This window comes from Prionailurus viverrinus, chromosome D1 (assembly GCF_022837055.1).
Source record: "Prionailurus viverrinus isolate Anna chromosome D1, UM_Priviv_1.0, whole genome shotgun sequence".
Classification (NCBI taxonomy): Eukaryota; Metazoa; Chordata; class Mammalia; order Carnivora; family Felidae; genus Prionailurus; species Prionailurus viverrinus.
This window is the reverse complement of record NC_062570.1, coordinates 15,164,218-15,186,132: the sequence shown is the minus strand read 5'-3', so window position 1 is coordinate 15,186,132 and position 21,915 is coordinate 15,164,218. Positions and strand designations below refer to the sequence as shown.

Genomic DNA, 21,915 nt, shown 5'->3' with positions numbered 1-21,915 from the left:
GTTGACTCTAGGTGGTGAGTGTTAATGTACAATACTCCCAGCTTCTCCTAGTGTTTAAAAATTTTTCATAATAAAATATTGGGGTAAAAATAAATTCAATCATTTAATTCCTGTGCCTAAAAACTTTCCCTGCCGGTTACACTCAGTAATTACCAATGGCCTTTACTCAGACCTGGTTCTTACTTACTTGTCTGAAATTTCTGACATCGTTAGGCACCTCTCCCTTTGAAACCCTAAACTATTATAAGCTGTTTCCCTTCCTTTCTGCCTTCGCTTCCTCTTTATACTCCCAAACTGCAGGTGTACGTCAGGGTTCAGAGTTAAGCCCTACTCTATACTTTTTCCCATAAAAAACTCAATTCTAGTATCGTAACTATCACCTCTACACAGTCAACTCTTCGAGTCTAGTGTCCCACTTCCAGAGGCCAACTTAGTATTTTAACTTGTATGTCTCATATCATCAAATTACTTCTTTACCCTCAAAACGTAGAACTTGAATTCCATTTCCCAGTTACTACCACGTAGCACATAACTACCAACCAGGGTCAATACAGGGAAGTTAGTTTTGACACCTACCCCAGTCTTAATCTCTAAAACAATCCAGCATCAATTCCTCCTGAATCCATTTCTTCTCTTTCATTCCACCATCACTACTACTCTTATAAGGATCCTTGGAAACTCAGTTTATTGTAAGGGCTTCTCCTGGTTGATGTCCCAGCCTCTGTCTCTCTCCAAAATTCTTCCTGCATGTTTCTAAAACATCTCTAATTATGTATCTATCTGCATAACTTCTATGATTCCCCATATTTAAAAGATACTAATCTATGCTAAGCAGAAAAAATTAAATAAGACGTGTTACTTGCTGTGGTAGCAGAGTTCCAGATATGGACCCTTCCCAATGCACCAGGCCTCCTGGTGTCCATGCTCTTCACAGTCCCCTCCAATGCTAAATCTGAGCTGGCCCTGTGACGCATTTTAACCAAAAGAATGCCACAGAAGTAGCACTACACCAGTTCCAAGGCTATGGCTTAGGAAAGCCGAGAAATTTCCGCTTTTGCACTCTTGGGAGCTCTGAGCCACCAAGTAGAAAATCTGCCCCTGTGTTGGAAAGACCACCTAGAGAGGAAAAAGCCCTGAGATAATATGGAGAGAGAGAATCAGAAAAGGCCTAGACCTCTTGGAGTCCCAGGTGAGCCCAGCCTTCCAGGTGTCCCTGCCAAGGTGTCAGAAATATTAATGACACCATCATGGATGTTCAAGACCCAGTCACCATCCGACCACAGCTACAGGAATGGCTCTAAAGGAGACTAGCAGAACCGTCCATCTGAGACTCAGTCAACCCAAAGAGTTGTGAGAGGAATAGAAATTACTATTGTTGTAAGATACTAAGTTTTACGATTGCTTTTTTACACAGCAATAGATAAATCAAAACACTTACCCTCAAGAAGCTAACTATATGATGGAGGAGGCATTCACGTTAACAAAAAGACCATCAGAGATATGGGTTAAGACAGAGGTACACACAGCATGCTAGTGAGTACAGAGGAGGGTCATCTAAATTAAATGTTCATAATGTGTGAAGGGGAGGAGTGGGAAAGCTTTCTAGAGCAAATAATACAGGCTGAGTTTTAAGTGAGTTCATGTTGTAGTATGTATAAACCAGCATGGCTGTTGGGGTGCCTGGGTGGCTCAGTCGGTTAAGCGTCAGACTTTGGTTTAGGTCATGGTCTCACGGTTTGTGAGTTTGAGCACCACACAGGGCTTGCTGATGTCAGCTCAGAGTCCGCTCCAGATCCTCTGTTTCCCTTTCTCTGCCCCTCCCCCGCTCGTGCTCTCTCTCAAAAATAAAAAAACATTAAAAAGAAGAAGAAGAAGAAGAAGAAGAAGAAGAAGAAGAAGAAGAAGAGGAGGAGAAGAAGAATGTACGGAACTTGGTCAAAGTCTATGAGATAAGAATTTAGGATGAGTCTCAGTGTTTCAGCTTAGGTGTGGTTGGCGGGGCACAGTGCTGCCACGTATGGAGAAATGGTAGAAGCGAGAGTGAACTGAATTCACATCCAGGTAGAAACGTTCAACTCAGATACTGGGACAGGAGGAAGGGATGGATGTGTGTGCCAATAGCTGGGAAACTGAAGGAAGTTTCACTTGATGGCCTCTATTTCTTCAGTGAAATAAAAAGCGAGATCATCTGCTAAGACGAAGGAGAGAAATGGGGGAGAGACAAAGTTCAGAATGGGAGGTAAAAGTTTGGGACAGCTCTCAGAGGAAGAGGGAGCCCTGAAGATCCAGGTGCTGTTAGAAGTCATACATTTATTCGGACCCAAAACACACCATCATATGACTGTCTCCAGCAGCTCTCAGCAGCCCAGGGGTAAGATGACAGGCCAGGTGGCGGACCTGACCCAGGACTGGAGGACTACAGAAAAATGCAGGGGAAGAGAACGGAGAGGAACACTAAGGGAGTAAGTCAAGCAGTGGACCACACATCTAGGCTGGCTATGGAAAGACATGCATCCAGGGAGCTGAAAGACTGGTGGCAAAGGAGCAAGGTCACCAAAAGAGAAAGGGGACCTGAAGTGGTCCAAGTGTAGACTTACTGGGAACAAGTCGACTGCCGGGAGGACTGAAGGCTGTGGTTAAATACAGGATGTTGTGACAGCCTGGCTCACTGCTGCACACCCAAGAAACACTCACCAGATTGACTGATTACTAGGCAAGCTACCAGGGCTTCCATGTGTACCTGTTAAATAAACTACCATTTGGTGAGAGAATTCCAAAATCAATCTTCACGCACCCTATTAATTTCAATTTAGCACAGACTCTTGTGACATATCTAAAGAAATGTTTCCAACACTAAGTACCTTGATCTACTACTTACCTATCACTCTATCATGTGAGTTCATTAGGCAAGCTCAGAACACCTTTTAAAAAAGAAGAATCGGGCTTAATATTGCAGCTTTCCTGCTATTTGTCCCAAGATACTTCTACGAGTTGATTGATGAAGCCCTTTAAAGCACAAGCTCATCGTCTTTTATGGAGGAAGGGCTCTACTTGCTGCCATTCCCCATGAGTCACAGTTAAAGGCAGGAATCTTAAAAAGAATTTCTGCCCTGGAACAACATGCACACTGAGCCCTCACCTTCCCCAAGCCAGCAATAATCTTGGATATAAGCAGAGAATTAGGAAGTGTCCCACGAAAGCAAGACAACGTCTGTGACAAAGCAACCAAGTATCCAGGAGAAAAAAATCAAATAAACTGATTATTCGGTACTCTCTCTCAAAATAAATAAACTTTAAAAAAATAAATAAATAAAATACATAGTGACTACCTCAAAAAGTACAAAGCACTTAGCAGATTTCTATTAAATTCACCTTCACATAACATCAGTGAAAAATTCTTTTTTTCATTTTTTTTAAATATTTATTTATTTTTGAGAGAGAGAGAGAGAGAGAGAGAGAGAGAGAGAGAATATAAGCAGGGAAGGGACAGAGAGAGAGACACAGAATGTGAAGCAGACTCCAGACTCTGAGCTGTCAGCACAGAACCCAAGGCAGGGCTCGAACCCACAAACTGTGAGATCATGACCTGAGCCGAAGTCAGATGTTCAACCAACTGAGCCACCCAGGGGCCCCTAAAATTCTTTTTTGAAAAAATTATTTATTTTGAAAGAGAAAGAGAGAGAGAACAGGGGAGGGGTAGAGAAGAGGGGAGAGAGAATCCCAATCAGGCTCCGCAGTGTCAGAGTGGAGCCAGACACGGGGCTTGAACTCATGAACCATGAGTTCATGACCTGAGCTGAAACCAAGAGTCAGATGCTGAACTGACTGAGCCACCCAGGCGCCCCAATGTGAAATTCTCTTAATTTGCTATCCAGTGATTCAACAAATACTTGTCAAATAATTACCAGTTATATAGCAATGAACTGAGTACTGGAAAAGAATATAAGAATGAATTTTTTTAATTACCTATACACAGAGAGAATCTAGTATTTATCCTCAAGAGGCTTACAATGTAAGTGGGCAGCTGAGACATACACAGGTGGGAAAAAAATGTAGGGTACAATATAAAAATAAGCATTAAATGGTCAGAGAGCTGTATAGATGTTCTGAGGAGGGAGAAATCAGAAATTAGTTCAGGAAGAAGTGGATAAGGAAGATGTCACAAAGTAGGCAGAATTAAGTTGAAACTTGTAAGATAAAATGGCTAAGACACCTTACAAAAGAACCCCATTATTTCCCCCATTTTCAGAGCCAGAAATATGGGAGTTACACCAGCTCCTCCCTGTCACCTCCCAGTGCTCCTGACAAATGCGTTCCCTTCTCTCCTCCCCGCTGGCGCCAGAGTGACACAGGCTCTGACAGAGACATCTCCTAAGTGGCCCTGCAAGCTACTCCCACCTGCTTTCCACCTGCCAAAGTCATTTATCTAAAATGCAAAGCTCATCCTTTGATACCTCTCCTCCCTTAAAATCTTTCAATATCTCTATCAGGGAAAAACCCAAACTCCTGAACACAACATAGGAATCTTTTGTGACCAGCTTCCCACTACTTCACTGGCCTCATTCCGGCCCAGCTAACAGCTCAGTGTGGCTCTCTCATCTGTAGGCCTCCTGCCTGCAAGGTCTTTGCCCTATTCTTTGCCCCTTTAATTCCTCCTGGTGTCTACCCCCACCCTATAACTCTACCTTTGAACGTTTCAATCCAAAAGAAAAATCAAGAGAATAGTGTAATAAACACGTGCCCTTCATCTAGCTTCATCAGTTGTTACCCTTACTTGCCACATTCGTTTTGTCTCTCTCGGAACCATCTGAAAGTTACAGACATCCTTACACCTAGCCCCTAAAACTCCAGCAAGTATCTCTTAAAAAACAAGAACAATCTTCAACATAAACATTCAACAGCATAACCCACAGTATCCCAAATATTTAATATCAACACACTATCTAATATGTAATCCATATTCAAATTTTCCCATTTATTCCAAAACGTCCTTTACAGTTTATTTGTTTAATCCAGGATCAAACCAAGGATCATCCATTGCATTTGGTGTTCACGTTCCCCTTTATCTTTCGGGATTTATTTCTGGGATCACTTTCTCCGGGAAGCCCTCTTTGACTCCTCCTACCCAGTCCGGACCTCATACCACCACTATATGGTATCATTATATTATCATTTCCCTTATTAAACAATAAGCTCCTTGAGGACTTTTTTTTTTTTTAACGTTTTTTAATTTTCGAGAGAGAGAGAGCGCAAGCAGGGGAGGAGCAGAGAGAGAAGGAGACACAGAATCCGAAGCAGGCTCCAGGCTCTGAGCTGTTAGCACAAAGCTCGATGCAGGGCTTGAACTCACTGACCGTGAGATCATGACCTGAGCGGAAGTTGACGGCTTAACGGACTGAGCCACCCAGGTGCCCCCCTTGAGGGCTTTTTATTCTCTAGGCCCATATTGTCTGGCTCACAGAAGACACTCCATAAACACTGACTGACTGAACGAAAGAGCTACAAACAGGAAATATGACTGTTATGGACTGAAATGTGTCCCAAAATTCCTGTGTTGAAACTCTAACCAGCAGTGTGACTGTATTTGGAGAGAAGGCCTTTAAGGAAGTAATTGAAGTTAAATGAGGGCATAAGGACGGGGATCTAATCCGGGAGGACTGGTGTCCTTATACGAAGAGGAAAGAGAGCAGGAGTGTGCACACCCAGAGGAGAAAGGCCATGTGAGGACAGAGCAAGAAGGCAGCGGTGTCTGCAAGCCAAGACGGCAGCTTCACCAGAAACCAGCCCTGCTGGCATCTTAACCTTGGACTTCCAGCCTCTGGAACTTGTGAGATGATACACTTCTGCGTTGCTGTTGTTGTTGCTCTTGTTTTTATTGCTCATCCTGATTCTAATTATTATCCTTTCTTTTTCTTTTCCTTTTATTTTTACATTTCTGTTAAGTCACCCAGTCTGTGGTACTCTGTTACGGCAGCCTGAGCAGACTAGCACAATGAGCAAAAGCTCTGTGCCCACAGTTACTACGGATGACGGAATGCGAAACAAAACCTCTATCACTGCCTGAACAAAGATACACACAGAAGACTTCTTCCTCCTGCTTCTGGAAAAGTGAACCCCACACGCCACAAAACAAATGACAGAAAGCACCATTCTAACATTCACAACACACGTAAAAACACCCAATTGGATCTTCAAGAGCACAAGCAGCAAACTGTTAGTATCAACCACTCCGGGGCCATCCAACCAGAAGGTAAAGAAAGCGGTCAGAGATATGTTAAGAGCGTAGAGTACACAGCAAAAGGAAATCTTTCACAGAGCCTAGAATATAATTACAGACTCCCCTTCCTAGCTTTTGCTAAGATGTCTGCTGCTGAGTTGCTCGCATCACATGTGTTTCACCTCCTCCCCCTTGCAGACCGTGAAGACGATGACAAAGGCCATGCTGTCAGCAGGTAGTGGCAGCGGTTTGGATCACTAACAACATCAGGTATGGCGTTATGGTCCCAGCACACTCTTCATAACTGCTGGCACATGGATCAGCACGGACAACCGACCCAACTTGTAACCATCCATCATTTGAGTGTCAACAAAACAGACTGATCCTTAGGCTCTTTCCCAAATGTGCTTTTTCATGTTGACCTTTCACGGTTACCATCTTTCATGCTTGGAAAAATGATTCAACCGATGAGCTTGCTACTTTTCACTCACCAGCAAGCCAAGATTTTAGTGACAAATAAAAGCGCATTTTACAATTTAAATAAAATCATCAGTGTTCGCAGTTATTTTTATTTCAACATTAAGAAAGTTGGAAAACTGAAAATCCGACCAAATTCTACACCTACTTTGTTCTTACTACAATGCCCAGAAGAGAACATAGATCCACTAAATAATTCTCTCCAAACAGCTTACTTACGATGTTACTGTTTGAAATCTGTTTTAGTGAATAACATAATCAGAGTACTTCCATACCCTGAACTTCTGAAGAACCAGGTTCAAAACAAGCGAAGTGGTTGTTAGATGCATTTCAAAATCTTAATCATACTTAGGACCCAACAAGCAGCTGCTATTATTTTAAGGTATTATCGAATCTGAAATTTTTTTTTATTGAATCTACAACAAGGTGCTGAAAACGCTGAAGTCATTACAGGATTTTATTTGTGCACTTGTTTTTCAAATAAGAACTAGACCAAAAGAAAAGGAAGTAGGAACATAAACACAACTGGCTACTTATGCACAAATATATACATACGTGCAGGGTTCTACTCTAAACAGCATCATTTACCTTCTGCCCTTCTCACAAAGCTTCTCAATTTCAGCTTTCAGATCCTGCTCCTTCTGCAAAAACTCCTTCTTTTCTTTCTCTATCTTCTTTTTTGTTTCTTCTCGCTTTATTGTTACATCCTGGATAGCCTTCAATATCTCCTGAGTCCCCCATAATTACAGCCACACACAAATAAAGAAGGAAACAAATTAGTTCTTTTGGTCTGAAGGTTATTTTTAACTAACACAAATTAACACATTGACTTTAGTAAATTCAACTTGAACTGAAGGAATCTGGTTCATAAGTGGCTCAGAAAGCCAGTATTTAGATGTAAGAGAGAAAGTTACAATAAAGTAGATTTCAACTCAGGAGGACAAAGAATTTCTAACAATCCCTACTGTTCAAAAATGGAATTTACTGCCTTCTGAGGGAATAACCTCTCCATTACTCGTGTTTGGGTAAAGGCTGAATGAACACCTGAAAAGAATGCCTGTACAGGGTGGGGATTTCCTATTTCCAACAAATATGGTTTTGTTTTGTTTTGTTAAGGTTCTACTTAATTATGTGTGTTTACATATATATGTATATATATATATATATATATATATATATATGTGTGTGAGGGTTTATATATGTATGTATGTATGTACATATACGTATACATTTGTAGTAAGAAGTCAAATAATAAAAAAGTGATAGGTCACTCCCTGTCCACCCCAATTCCACCCATAACCAACATGATGTTGGAGCAGACTTTCACATCTCTCTCTATTCTTACACAAACACATGTATACTTAAATATGTATTTCTTTGCTTTTGTGTTTTTTCCAAATGAGAGGATTTTATACATGTTATTTGCCATCCTTTTTTCCACTTGATGTAAACACATCTTTTTTGTAAACACATAACTTTTTGATGTAAACACACTGTCAATATAGATTTAACTTAAAAATAGCTGTATAAGACATAATATGTATATATCCAATTTATCCAACCATCTACATTAAGAGTCCATTAAGTTGATTCCAGTTTTTTTGGTAACTACACACCATACTGCAATAAATACTCTATGTCTATGTTTTCATATAAAAATGTTTATTTCTGTAGAACAGACTTAATAATACGATCGCTAGGTCACAGAACATTTAAGTTTTAACTGATAATTTTTTTTAATTAAAAAAAATTTTTTTAATGTTTATTTTTAAGAGAGAGAAACAGAGTGTGAGCACGGAAAGGCAGAGAGAGAGGGAGACACAGAATCCAAGCAGGCTCCAGGATCTGACCTGTCAGCACAGAGCCCGACACGGGGCTCGAACCCACAAGCTATTGAGATCATGACCTGAGCTAAGTCAGGTGCCGAACCGACTGAGCCATCTAGGTGCCCCTAACTGATAATTCTTAACAACTTTTCCAAAAAGGTTGTAACAATGCATACACCTACAAATGTCTGAAAAGAGTTCATTTTTCCTCACCGTGACAATTTATTTCATTTTTGCCAATCTCTTGAGGGGAGAGAGAGGAATGGTATCTAATAATTTTAGGGAGCATTTTCCTAACTCCCATCCTTTACTGTTTTTAATGTCTGCTTCCTCCAACTCAAAGAAGCATTCAATGCAGAGACTACGTTTTCTTTACCATTAAATCTGCAGAGCTCAGATCAGGAACTCAGAAAATGCTGAGTGAATGAATGAATGAATACCAGTGAGGTTGGGCTTCTTTTCATGTTTATTATCCACTTGCTTTTTCTCTTCTGTGAATTGCCATTTATAATTGCTGTAGGCAAAATAATAGCCCCCCCCCCCCCAAATATGTCCACATGGTCATCTAATCAAATCTAACCTAATCCCTGGGACCTGCAAATATGCTACCTTCCATGGGAACAGACACTGTGCAGGTGTGACTAAGGTAAAGACCTGGATATGGGGAGATAATCCTGGGTCATCTGGATACAGCCAACCTAATCATGCAGGTCTTTAAAAGTGGATCAGGTGTGATCAGATGAATATGTGATTAGGGAAGAATGGTCAGAGATGGAAATCTGCTGACTTGGAGGAGGGAGAATGGCGCCACAAGTCAAGGAACGCAAGCAGCCTCTAGAAGCTAGAAATGCAGAGAGAGGTACTCTCCCCAAGTCCCCAGAAAGGGATACAACCCTGCCAATACTTGGATTTTAGCCCAGTGACACCCAGGTTGGACTTCTGGCCTATAGTACTGTGAGGTAATAAATGTGTGTCATGTTCAGCTGCCAAATTCACGGTAATTTGTCACAGGAGCAATAGGAAGCTATAGAATAACCTTTCCTGATTTTTCTCTAGAGTATCTGACTTTTACCATGAATGTGTAAGAGTCTCAGAACACAGATATGGATATTAAACTGTTCATCAGGTGTGCCACAAACATTTTCCCAGTCTGACATTGATCTTCTGACTGGTTTTTGTATCATGTGCCCTATCAAAAGTTTTAAATTACATATAATACAGTTGGTTCATTTTCTTATGGCTTCTGGGTTTTCTGCCTGGCTTAAAATGACCTCTTGCAACTTGAGGTTTCATAAATATGCTCCTAAACTTTCTTCTAATTTATATTTTTCCCAGTTTTCACACATAGAGTTTTAATCTACCTAGAATTGTATGTTTTAATGTAACATAAGAGTCTAATCACGTGGTTTTCCAGGTAGACAGTCAACTGTGTCATCAAAATATGCTAAGTAAATAACTTTTTTCTCTGAACTAAAATACTAGTGGGAGCTTGAACAAGATGCCTTCAAAAATTCTTTTGATCCCTAAAATTCTAAGACAACCGTTAAAAGATAAATACTGCCCTTCTATTTCTATTAATTCAGAAACAAAATTAAAGTTTGATTAGGAAGTGTAGCTTTACTTACTGACAATTTTAATAAACAGAATACCTGGTGATTCTTCATTTCTTCTTCCCTCCTTTGCTGAAGTTGTTTTAACTGCACTTGGAGCTGATTCTCCACTTGCCTCTGCTTGTCCAGGACCTCCTGGTAACGTTCCTTCAACAGGGTTCTCTCCGTCATCATTTTGTCCTATTTGTAACAAGAGAAGGAAAGTGTAATTCCCTGATCTAACTGCAAAAAAACATTCACCAGATGCCCATTCAAGGCATTGTGCAGAGCCCTAGGATGTGCAATCCAATATTCTAACTGCTGGCTGGCCATGTGTGGCTTTATAAATTAAAATCATTTAAGATAAGAGAATTTAAAAATACGGCCCCTCAGTAACCTAGCCACCCACATTCCAAGTACTGGGTAGCCACAAATAACAAAAGGCTACCATACTAGATGGCACAAGATACAAGACATTTCCATCATTAGGGGACATTCTATCGCACAACACTTCGCTAAGGCAGGGTCTGGCAACGTATGGCCTGTGGGCCAAATCCAGCCACTGTCTGCTTTTATCAATAAGTTTTATAGGAACTACCCACATGGCTTACAAGTTGCTTTTATACTACAATGAATGGAATGGTTAAAACAAAACCCATAGAGCCCCCAAAACTAAGACATTTACCATCAGACATTTTACAGAAAAGTTTGGCAATCGCTGCTCTAGGGAATAAGAGGAAGGAGGCATTTTATCAGAGCAAGAAGAAATGAATGGGCAAAGACCAAAAAACAGATCACCTACTCAAGAATGCATCCAGAAAATAGGATTCCTTACTGGTCACTAGTGCTAAAAATGGAGAGATCCACTAAAGGGGTCTGAGGAACATGGTATTCAGATTGGGCCAATCAATAAACTCTCACGTAATGGAGTAGAAGTTAAGGCTTCTGAGAACTGCAGTGTTCTGCCTCCCCACACCCATAAATCAAGAAAAGTGATGGTGACCTTTCAAAGGGACACTAAAACTTAAAGACAGTCAATTTAAAACAGATTTGGTGTAAGGCAGCCCATGTAAAATTTAAACTAAGAGCATTCAACTGAACTTGTTCATTAAAAGATAACTATTTTGGGGCACTGGGTAGCTCAATCAGTTAAGCATCTGACTTCAGCTCAGGGCATGATCTTGTGGAGGTTCATGGGTTGAGCCCTGCATCAGGCTCTCTGCCATCAGCACAGAGCCTGCTACAGATCCTCTGCCCGCCCCCACCCCACCCCTTCCCCACTTGTGCACGCACTCTCTCTCTCTCCTTCTGTCTCTCAAAAATAAACCTTACGGGGCGCCTGGGTGGCTCAGTCGGTTAAGCATCCACTTCAGCTCAGGTCATGATCTCACGGCTCGTGAGTTTGAGCCCCACGTCGGGCTCTTTGCTGACAGCTCAGAGCCTGGACCCTGCTTCGGATTCTGTGTCTCCCTCTCTCTCTGCCCTTCCCCCATTCACACTCTGTCTCTCTGTGTCTCTCAAAAACGAATAAATGTTTAAAAAAAATTTTAAAAATAAAATAAATGGTAAAAAAATTAAAAAGAAAAAGATAATTATTTTCAAAGAAAAGACAGGTTTTAGAAGTGAATGAAGGAGGGGCGTCTGGGTGGCTCAGTTGGTTAAGCGCCTGACTTCGGCTCAGGTCATGATCTCATGGTTTGTGAGTTCGAGCCCCACACCAGGCTCTGTGCTGACAGCTCAGGGCCTGGAGCCTGCTTCAGATTCTGTGTGTGTGTGTGTGTGTGTGTGTGTGTGTGTGTGTGTGTCTCTCTGCCCCTCCCCCACTTGCACTCTGTCTCTCTCCCCCCAAAAAATAAAACATTTTTAAAAATTTAAAAAAAAAGAAGGGAATGAAGGAAAACGTATCACATTGTGATAATAAAAAATAAGCCCTCAAGATGGAACTTTAGCTTTGTGATGAGCTAGTCCTTAGTCCAGGTGCTGAAACATGACTAAGGCTCCTCAGATGACGCCTCACTGTCACACAGTTACAGGGATTCTGAACCGGAGGTCTATGGCTGGGCCTCAGGGATCTCTGAACTCCCTGAAATTGGGGTGGGGGAGGGAGATACATTTTTCTGAGATGAGAATTAATGTCTTCAAAACATTTTGGGAGCACCTGGGTGGCTCCGTTCGTTAAGCATCTGACTTTGGCTCAGGTCATAATGTTTGTGAGTTCAAGCTCCATACTGGGTGAGCCCAAGCCCCATCTCAGGTGAGCCCCGATCCTCTCTTTCTCTCTCTGCCCCTAGTGGGACTCTCTCTGCCCCTCACTCACCTGCACCCTCTCTCTCAAAACCAAAAAAAAAAAAAAAAAACCAACTACATTCTGGAAGAGGATTTTAACCCAAGAAAAGTTAAAGAAAGATTAAGGACCAGTATGCAACTGGTAGATAAGAGGAATCTTTTCTTTTTTAACCACAGCTCTTTCCCTTTATTTCTTTGTGGTACCTTCTCTGTCCACAATGCATATTTAGAACAACTCAGGATGGCAAAAAAAACCCCACCAGTTTCATGGCAAGAAGGCTGAAGGTACATACTATTTATGCACCCAAAGAACTGAAAGGTACATAGTAAAATACTCGATCCAAATCATCTTTGTAAGAGGTCAAAGTTACTTTGCTTCATGGGTGGCTAATTAGTTCCAAGGATCAGAAGTTACAATTCCAAGTGCAGGCAGTGGGACATTACCATAAATGCACAAAAAGGGAAACAAAACAGGAGCCAAGTTTCTTGTATTGCCACCAAGGTTAACACCTGCCTACCTCCACTGCTTTTTAAAAATAGTTTTATGGGGCGCCTGGGTGGCGCAGTCGGTTAAGCGTCCGACTTCAGCCAGGTCACGATCTCGCGGTCCGGGAGTTCGAGCCCCGCGTCAGGCTCTGGGCTGATGGCTCGGAGCCTGGAGCCTGTTTCCGATTCTGTGTCTCCCTCTCTCTCTGCCCCTCCCCCGTTCATGCTCTGTCTCTCTCTGTCCCAAAAATAAATTAACGTTGAAAAAAAAAAAATTTAAAAAAAAAAAAAGTTTTATATTAATTTCAATATGCATTAAAAATGTAACTAACACAACATCACTATTACTTAAGACGCAACCAGGTAAAAAGAGAGATCACATTTAAAGTCAATTCTGAGAACATCATTAAGGAAAGCAGAATAATGGGGCACCTGGGTGGCTCAGTCGGTTGAGCATACGACTTGCACTCAGGTCACATCTCACAGTTGGCAAGTTCGAGTCCTGCCATCGGGCTGTCTGCTGTCAGCACAGAGCCCATTTCGGATCCTGTCTCCCTCTCTCTCTGCCCCTCCCCTGCTCGTACTCTCTTTCTCTCTCTTTTTCAAAAATAATATGAAAGAACTTTTTTTTTCAATAAAAAGATAAACAGGATAAAAACACAGGTAGCCATGACAAATATCACAACGGTTTACACCAGTGACTGAGGCTGGGAAACGTGAGGGGGTGGAGGGAGGTCCTCGACAGCACTTGCACTGGCCGCTCCATAGACAACACAGAATGAACAGATGCACCTCCGCTTCTACCCCTCTCCAGCTCCCCACACTTTGATCTCCTGATTTGTTTAATGTTTACCAATAGAAGAGTCTCCTGCTGTGACCTCTCTCTTTCCAGGAAGACACTATCTGTATGAGGCCATTTGCAGGCATATTTTTCCATGGTTGTTGTTGTTATCATGTAGATGGTTTGCATTTGCCTTAATTCATTCAATATTATATCAGAAGTATTTTCCGCGTTGCATATAGTTCATTTTCAAGGGTTGGTTGTTTCCATTAAAAACAAAAACAAAAAAAAATGAATACCATTGGCTACACAGCTCTTGCCTTCTACTGAACTTTTAGTTATTTGGGGAGAATAAATTCAAGTAAGTGGGATAAATGGGTCAAAGCATATAAATTTTTCATCATTCCTTAACTGTGAACAACCACTAAGCTTGAGGCTTTTTGGCCCAGAGAAAATAATGGTCGCCTTTTTTCTTTTCTTTCCTTTTAACGTATTTATTTAAATTCAAGTTAGTTAACATACAGTGCAGTACTGGCTTCAGGAGTAGAACCCAGTGATTCATCACTTACATAAAATACCCAGCGTTCATCCCAACAAGCGCCCTCCTTAAGGCCTGGCTCCACTGCCTTTTTAAAAGCACATGGGCCACACCACCACCCGAAAGAACACAGCCATGCAAAATGTAACTCCAGGCCTCTTATGGCCCAATGGCTTCATGGTTTCTGCTCCTGCTTCAGACTGATGCTAAAGCTTCTGTGTAACTTAGCTGGTCCCTTGGATTGCTATAGACATCGGAACTGTTGTATAGTGGGGACAAAATAAATACTCTGGATGAAAGTGCTTAGAATAAGTGCTCAAGAAACGGCGAACTCTACCCGCTTTCCCTGGAGCCTCTCTTCTAGCTCAGTTTTCCCCCAGGACGCCTCCATCAGCTTGCTCATCTGTAGGGTCTCCTTACCCGCCTCTTATGAATAATGCCTAAGTTGCTACTCTCTATCTAAAAACTCTTCTCGCTTCATCTGGTTAATGCGCTCCCATAACTTCCTTCCTTCCATCTGCCCTTCAGTTTCTTCAGCTTGACTAAATATCCCCTTTCTTATCTAGTTGGTTGCTGCAAGCACTTTTCCTCTTTCTTCCCCACTCAGCTAACACATATTACCCTAAGACCTCTTCCCATGCGAGGGCGCCTTTCCCAGCCTCACCCTTCCTCTTGAAAAATGCATATTTTGATATCCGTACACTTGTATGGAAGGGAAGTTTTTGCCACAAAATGCCAGGGATAGTTCAAAGAGACCATTTTCACAACGATTCACGGGCAGCTCTTGAGGTTTTAAAAAACCAATTACCAGGAATAAAAAGGGAAGATATGACTCAATAATACACCAGAAAAAGACCTGACAGATGTTTTATGGAAAGCTCAAAAGGTGAGGAGACTGCCACAGGTAAGCTTAAGAAATAGCGTCTGGCACGAAAGAGAACGAGAATCCCACCGTGCTGTGAATTACTTCTTCTGTATTTGGATTATTGCACTTAGCTCTTAGGATCACATTTTCAAAGCACTGATAAGATGGAACATGTCCCTGTGGAAAAGTAAGCAGGGTGACGGAAGGGCTGGAAAATGTATCCCACGAAGCAAAGAAGAACGTTAAAAATGTCTGGAGATGGTTTTTTTCTGGAAAGATTCAGACTTGAGGGGGGAGGGGAAGAGGCATAAAAAACACTTCAAGTATACATAGAGCAAACGAGCAAAGGGGAGTTTGGATTTACTCTACAGAGCTCAAGAGAACACTCTAACAAGCAGTGTTAGAGGGTCTGTCCTCACCTCAGAACAGACCCTGACAATCAGAGGAGCGCCGGGGCTGGCTCGGTCACTTAAGCGTCTGACCCTCCATTTCAGCTCAGGTCATGATTTCACGGTTTGTGAGATCAAGCCCCGCATCAGGCTCTGTGCTGACAGCGCAGAGACAGCTTGAGATCCCCTCTCTCCCTCTTTCTCTGCCCCTCCCCTGCTCGCTTGCTCGCTCTCTCAAAATAAATAAATAAATAACAACAACAAAGCAGAGCTATTTCTCAAATACGATAATACAATCAGCTGCTTTATGAGTAATGTTTCCCATCTCTGAAAATGATCAAATAGAAGTTAGCTAACCATCCATCAGGGATTTTAAAAGGAGATTCCTGCACCATTTCTAACTGAGATGATAGGACTCAAGATAGTCTGAGTTAATGGTCTCATATATTTACAGTGACCGTTTTAAGTACTTACCAGATTCTTTTCAATATCTTGATCTGTGTTTACCTCTGAATCGGCCGTCTTAAAGTCAGTCTATAAAGAAAGAAAGAATCACATTCAGAAATACTCAGAGACATTTTAAAAGGCAGAATTACTCTTTAGTAATTTTACCTAGAAATCTGCCACAAGTAACTAAGAAGCTAATCTTTTTTGCTTTCCCCTTATTGGCTTCCTAACGAGAAAACCGCAGGTCTGGCAAGGAGACATTGGCCTCTATACTGCATTGAATATCCATCCCACAGAATAGCCTGAACAAAACCCAAGAACTGACAGACAGCCTCGAGTGTGACATAAGAATTTTGCCCCCTAAACTTATTGTGCCCATCCTTCCTCCTACAACAAAGACACCAATCACTAGGAGGCAGGATGCAATGCTCTGAAGACGGAGGTCAGAGAATTCACGAGGATTCCTCCTGTAAGGACAAAGATGGGAAATATGAACGCTAATGACCTACTGTGATCAATTAATCAGCGGAAGAGATTATATGTAGGTCACAAAGTTCCTAGTTGCCATGATTAGACACTGGCTCCTGGCTTTATTATTTATTGAACACCGGAAGGATGTCCTCACACGGCACCGTGTGAAAATCGTACGATAGCTGCCGATAAAAAAACGAGACGGAATAGTTCTCCGCCACCTATGAAGAAATGTCTCCTACCCTCGATAAGTATGTAAACAAATAAAGAGCCCAAATTCCATTTTAGTAATAGAAACTTGATACTTGACCTGTACAGCAATGTTTTGAGAAAGCTTCAGGGAAGCGCTATCCTGATCATCATCCTGATCCACTCTGACTCCTTCAACCCCATTTGCTGGAGGCACTACAGGTCGGAAATCCAAGCCTGTGTCCCTGCTACCTTCCTTTAGGATGGAGGCTTGTGGGGATCTGTCTTCAGAACAACTCCCGGAGGCAAGCTGCTTTGTATGGCACCCTGCCTTAAGAGACCGAGTGACAGGATGGAGGCTCTCCCGGAGGCACGTGTCCCCCTCCTCTCCTGCTGTGTTGGCCACGTCCTTCAAATCAGACTGAGACCCACCGCCAGAAAGACAAAGGGCTGTGGCTAGCAAGTTTTCTCCTAAAACCGCCCGGTGCGCTGCTGAAGTGTCACCTGCTGATGAACCAGGATTCTGCTCTGGGTGTTCCAAATGGACATTTCTGTTATTCTCCTTGGTTATCGTTTGGCTACTTACACTCGACAGAGGTGAGTTCTTGTGCTTCTGTGCAGGGTCTTTGGGGCTATCAAAGACATAAGACAAAAAGTTTCTCTCTTCACCCAACCTTAAGGAGGATTAAATACATAATACCTTCAACATAACGACGAGAAGAACAAAGCTAGGCTACACAAGCCCCCCAAAATCATCAGAAAGAAATGGAACTTAGTCCTTGTCCAGCAATTTTCATCCTGGTTAGATAGGTGCTTAAGAACCTGGGCTGTGGAGACAGACCTTTACCGTCCAGTGATGGTCAATAAACACACATAAATGACTCTGAAGATCCAAAAATTTCTGAGATCCCATTTGAATAACTTCGGGGAACGTCGATAAAACAGCCTAATGCTTGTCATTATTTCATTCAGTTACATGTACAAACTTAGTTACACGTGATGTTCTAATAAATAAAATACTAACTTAAAAATATTCCACTCTCACATGTCCCAAAAACAATTTTCAAATTCCTTATATAGATCTTTGACCAGAACCACTTCTGAGGTTCTTCGAGAATTTTCCAGAACATAGCGTCTTCACTTCAAGTTGTCTGGGGCAAAGACAATTTTGAATCCCGTACTGAAGCTGTCAGTAGAAATTTTACCCCAGACGAGTACACACACATACAACACTGGGATAGTTGTTTTGTTGTTTGTCGTGGCCATTTAATGCATTGCTTTTTGAAGAGATCTTTAAAACGGATTTATGATGACATCTCACATTCAGAACAGTAAGTCTCTGTTGGATCTTACCAAGGAATGATGACATCTATGCTAAATTTCCTTGCCCCTTCTTTTTTAAAAAACTGATTCTGTCAACTGACGCCTGTAAGTACCCCAAGCCAGCATCGACTGAGGCTTTAGGTCACAGTGCCTTCCTTTCTCAATAGGTACAGGCTGTTCAAAATAAAACGGAGAGACCTTGGGATATGAAAACCTTTATAAACACTTCTAGCTGATTCCTTCCTGAGAGTTACCTGAGGGAGTGGAGGAGGGGGGAAGACACTTAGTTATTAATTTGGGCATATAGTCCAGTATATCTTGGGTGTAAATCCTGACTCTGCTATTTACTGGTTGTTTGACTCTGGGCAAGTTACTTCAATTCATTTGTAAACCAGAAATCTTACCCTCCTAATAGGATTATTGTGAGAATGGCAGGCAATCATGCGTGTGAAAGTATTGAGTACAGAGCCTGGCACAGTAAATATTCAATAAACCTCAGCTGCTAGTATTACTCCTAGTAGTATGTGGCTGATTCTACTTATAAAATGAAGGTCCAAGTTTATGGTTAGGCTTACTTAGCAGTTGCCCCCACTACCCCTTCGCTAACAAATCTCTCTTCACGTAAACCAGTATTTATTAAGTACTATGGAGTCAGACGGGCCTGGGTTCGAATCCTGACTCCTCGTTGGCGACCCTGGGCAAGTTACCTCTCTGTGTCTCAGTTTCCTCACCTGTAAGTGGGAATAATAATATCAGCACCTCCTGTTGGGAGGATTAACTGTGTTAATACATATAAAACTGTTAGTACAGTATTATCCATTGTATTAGGTCCTAGGTATGCTTAAAAAATTAGAGTTGAGGTGAAATATACAATTTAGTACAACACTGTGCGTAACTATGCATTAAGCGCTCTAAGATGCTAGGCTGCAATCATAGCTCCAGCCCTCAAGAGTTTAGATGGAAGGCAGAATATCTACGCACAGCAGTAAGCCACACTGACAAAGCAATCTATTTATCTGTAGATGATATACGTATATGTCTATTTGTGCGTGTATGGATATATACGTGCCTTATGTATGTATATGTGTACATATCTACATCTCTATGTAAGACAGAAGACATATACAAATATACCGGTATGATACATGATAACATATACAACTATAACAAAACATATAGGTATAAGAGGTAGATATACACGTAGGTATAATATATATCACACACATGTAATTAAATGAACATAAAGTCCACGTAAAGTAGGGTGGTGAAAAATTTGCATTTTCGGAAAAGTCTGATCCCCTGTATTCTAACCTATCTGCTCAACAAATATTCAGCATGCCTGCCGAGGGCCACCAGGTGCTGTGTTAGGTACCCTAAATACACATATGGATGTACTTAATCTAGTGCAGGGCCACTGGAGCCAAAAAGAGGAAAGCCCAGCTCTGCTTCTCTAAGAAGCCATCTCAGAAGCCCTTCTCCCAAATGAAACCTTCCCAGTCAGGTATGCACACATTACCTTAGACCGTCTGGGAGACCTTCGTCTGATTTGGAAGCACATAAACTAGAAGAGGATTCTGGAGGATTGGGGGCATTGGACACCACACCAGCTACCTCAGACGCCGCCGCCATCATGCTCTGTACCTTCAGAAACAAATTACAGGCTACAAGTTTCCAAACTGTTAAAACAAGTGTATCTCCCCCCCCCCCCCCGCCCCCACCCTCTGCAGAACATCCATACAACAGAGTCCCAGGAAAAGAAACACAAAGAAAAAGTTGGGTCCCAGAAGAAAATAAGGCTTCAGAGTTTCCTGTAGCAGGGTTTTAAAAGATCCTTTTGGGGGCGCCTGGGTGGCTCAGTCGGTTAAGCGTCCGACTTTGGCTCAGGTCACGATGTCGCGGTATGTGGGTTCGAGCCCCGCGTCGGGCTCTGTGCTGACTGCTCAGAGCCTGGAGCCTGTTTCAGATTCTGTGTCTCCCTCTCTCTCTGACCCTCCCCCGTTCATGCTCTGTCTCTCTCTGTCTCAAACATAAATAAACGTTAAAAAAAAAAATTAAAAAAAAAAAAAAAAAAAGGATCCTTTTGGCCACAATAGGCCCCCGTGGACATCGATCCTCGGCAATCACCACATTTATATAAATAGGAGTCTGCACAAAGCTTTTTCACTTTTGGCAGAAATACGGTGATTTAAAAACAGCCTAGTCTGTGAGAATTTTCCAAATGGTCCACATGCCTACCTTAACGTAGTATTATTTACAAAGAACGTACTTGGGGGCCTAACAATCGATAACATCTTACACTTTTTAAGTCATTAAAAGCATTCTTCATTAATTTAAGCGAAGTTTTTTGGAGGTGTTGAGTGTGCGAGGAAAAACAGCAATACTGTATCGGGCAATCCGAGCGGCTTTTACTGTCAGTGTGCTCCCCACAGATGGGAAATGTTTCAGAACCACTCACTGAGAAAAATACAGACTCTTGAAAGTTACTACAAGGGTACAAAAAAGTACAAGAATCTTGGTTAGTCTACCCAGGAAAAGAGAAGCTGGAAAACAGGGTAATCCAAGTCAGAGAACCAGGACTGACGCCCTTTTTGGATCAAAAGGTCATCCTTTGTGAGGCAGGACAAACTCGCGGCCCTCTATAGTGAAGACAAAGGTGGCGGGGGCGGGGTAGGAGAATGTAAGGGGGGCGGCTAGGGGGTGTAACATAGGGTTAGTTTAAATTCCCGTTTTTAATAGCATCACAGGTATTCCCCCCCCCTCCCCCCCCGCCGGCACTTTCAAGCGCGCACAGGGCAAGTATGGAGACTGGGCTTTATCAACACTTGAGTCACAGGCCAGGAACCCTGTGTGCCTCAGTTTCCCCCATTATACAAAGCTCCTAGGCGAGAACGGGCCCAAATCGCCATTACTGCACCCTCGGGTGCAAACAGCCTGCCCCAACAGAGCCCGGGGTCGCGGGTCCTCGGTGCCCGGTAAACGAGAGCGCAGGGCACGGGTCCTCCGGGCAACTCCGCGGCCGGAGCCCAAGGGGGAGCGGGGCAGGTACCGCGCGCTGCAGGCTGCAGCGCGGGGTGGGAAGTCGAACGTGTCAAGGGAATCCTGCGGCGGCCGCCAGTGAGGCGGCGACGCCGGGAGCCACGGGGGCTCGGGGGAGGACGGGGCACGGCCGCGAAGGGGACAATGGGGGAAGCGGCGCCGGGCGACCACAGCCGCTTCAACCGGAGACCTCTAAGCCCGCCGCTTCCTGGAGCCGGAGACCCCCGCACCTCTGGCTCGGGCCCCCCACCGCGAGCCCAGCGCCGGCCCCCTCCTAAGGCCGGGACCCCGGGCCCCGTCCGCTCGGTCCCCTCCACGCCCCCCGCCTCGACCCCCCGCCCCTGCCCGGGCCCCCGGCGTCGCAGCCCCCCTCCCCGCCTGCCCGTCCCGCACACACCTCCCGCGCCGCGCCCCCGGGAGGCAAGGGGGGAGGGACGGGACGCACCTGAGCGGGCGGAGCGGGGGGAGGGGGGCGGCCGAGCCTCGGGGGGAGGGGTCGAGCGCCGGCCCGCGCGCGGCACCTCCCACTTCCGGCGGCGCGAGCGGAGCGGGCGAGGCCCGGCCCGGAGAGGAGCGGCTGCGGCGGCACCGCGCCGCCCCCGACGGCGCCCCCTAGCGGCCAGCGCTGGCGCCGTGCGAGCGCCGCGGACTCCGCGGAAGCCCCCTAAGATACAAGTGGACTCTCCCGGGGCGCGGGGAGGAAGAGTGAGGCGACCGCGAGAAGGAAGGAGACCCAGCGGAGGGAAGAGCCCCTCTGGAAAGGTCCCAGAGAGAGTCGGGGCCATGGCGATCAGAGAGAGAAGAGGAAGGAGGTGTTTGTAAAGGTCAAAACCGAGATTCCCTTTCCAGAGGACGCCATGAAGGGCAAGACGGTCCCCCCGGGCAGTGCCCCTGTGGAGGACGCCCCGACAGCTCGGGGCGGTGGGGCCAGGCGAGCTGAGCCCACCGCGCCCACACGCTCCTCTCCTGGCGGAGGATGCCCGGAGCGGCCGGCC

General features: G+C 43.8%; 1 protein-coding gene across 1 annotated transcript in view; it reads right to left on the bottom strand.

The window, feature by feature from the left end:
- RNF214 (ring finger protein 214) overlaps positions 1–21,875 on the bottom strand; it is a 50,617-nt gene extending 28,742 nt beyond the window's left edge. The window contains 7 exon segments of the mRNA XM_047877151.1: positions 7,283–7,422; positions 10,170–10,310; positions 15,929–15,988; positions 16,683–17,193; positions 19,401–19,525; positions 21,366–21,392; positions 21,394–21,875. Coding sequence (XP_047733107.1) covers positions 7,283–7,422; positions 10,170–10,310; positions 15,929–15,988; positions 16,683–17,193; positions 19,401–19,525; positions 21,366–21,392; positions 21,394–21,705 — 1,316 coding nt within the window. The 5' untranslated portion in view covers positions 21,706–21,875.
- Between the last annotated feature and the right edge of the window lie 40 nt (positions 21,876–21,915).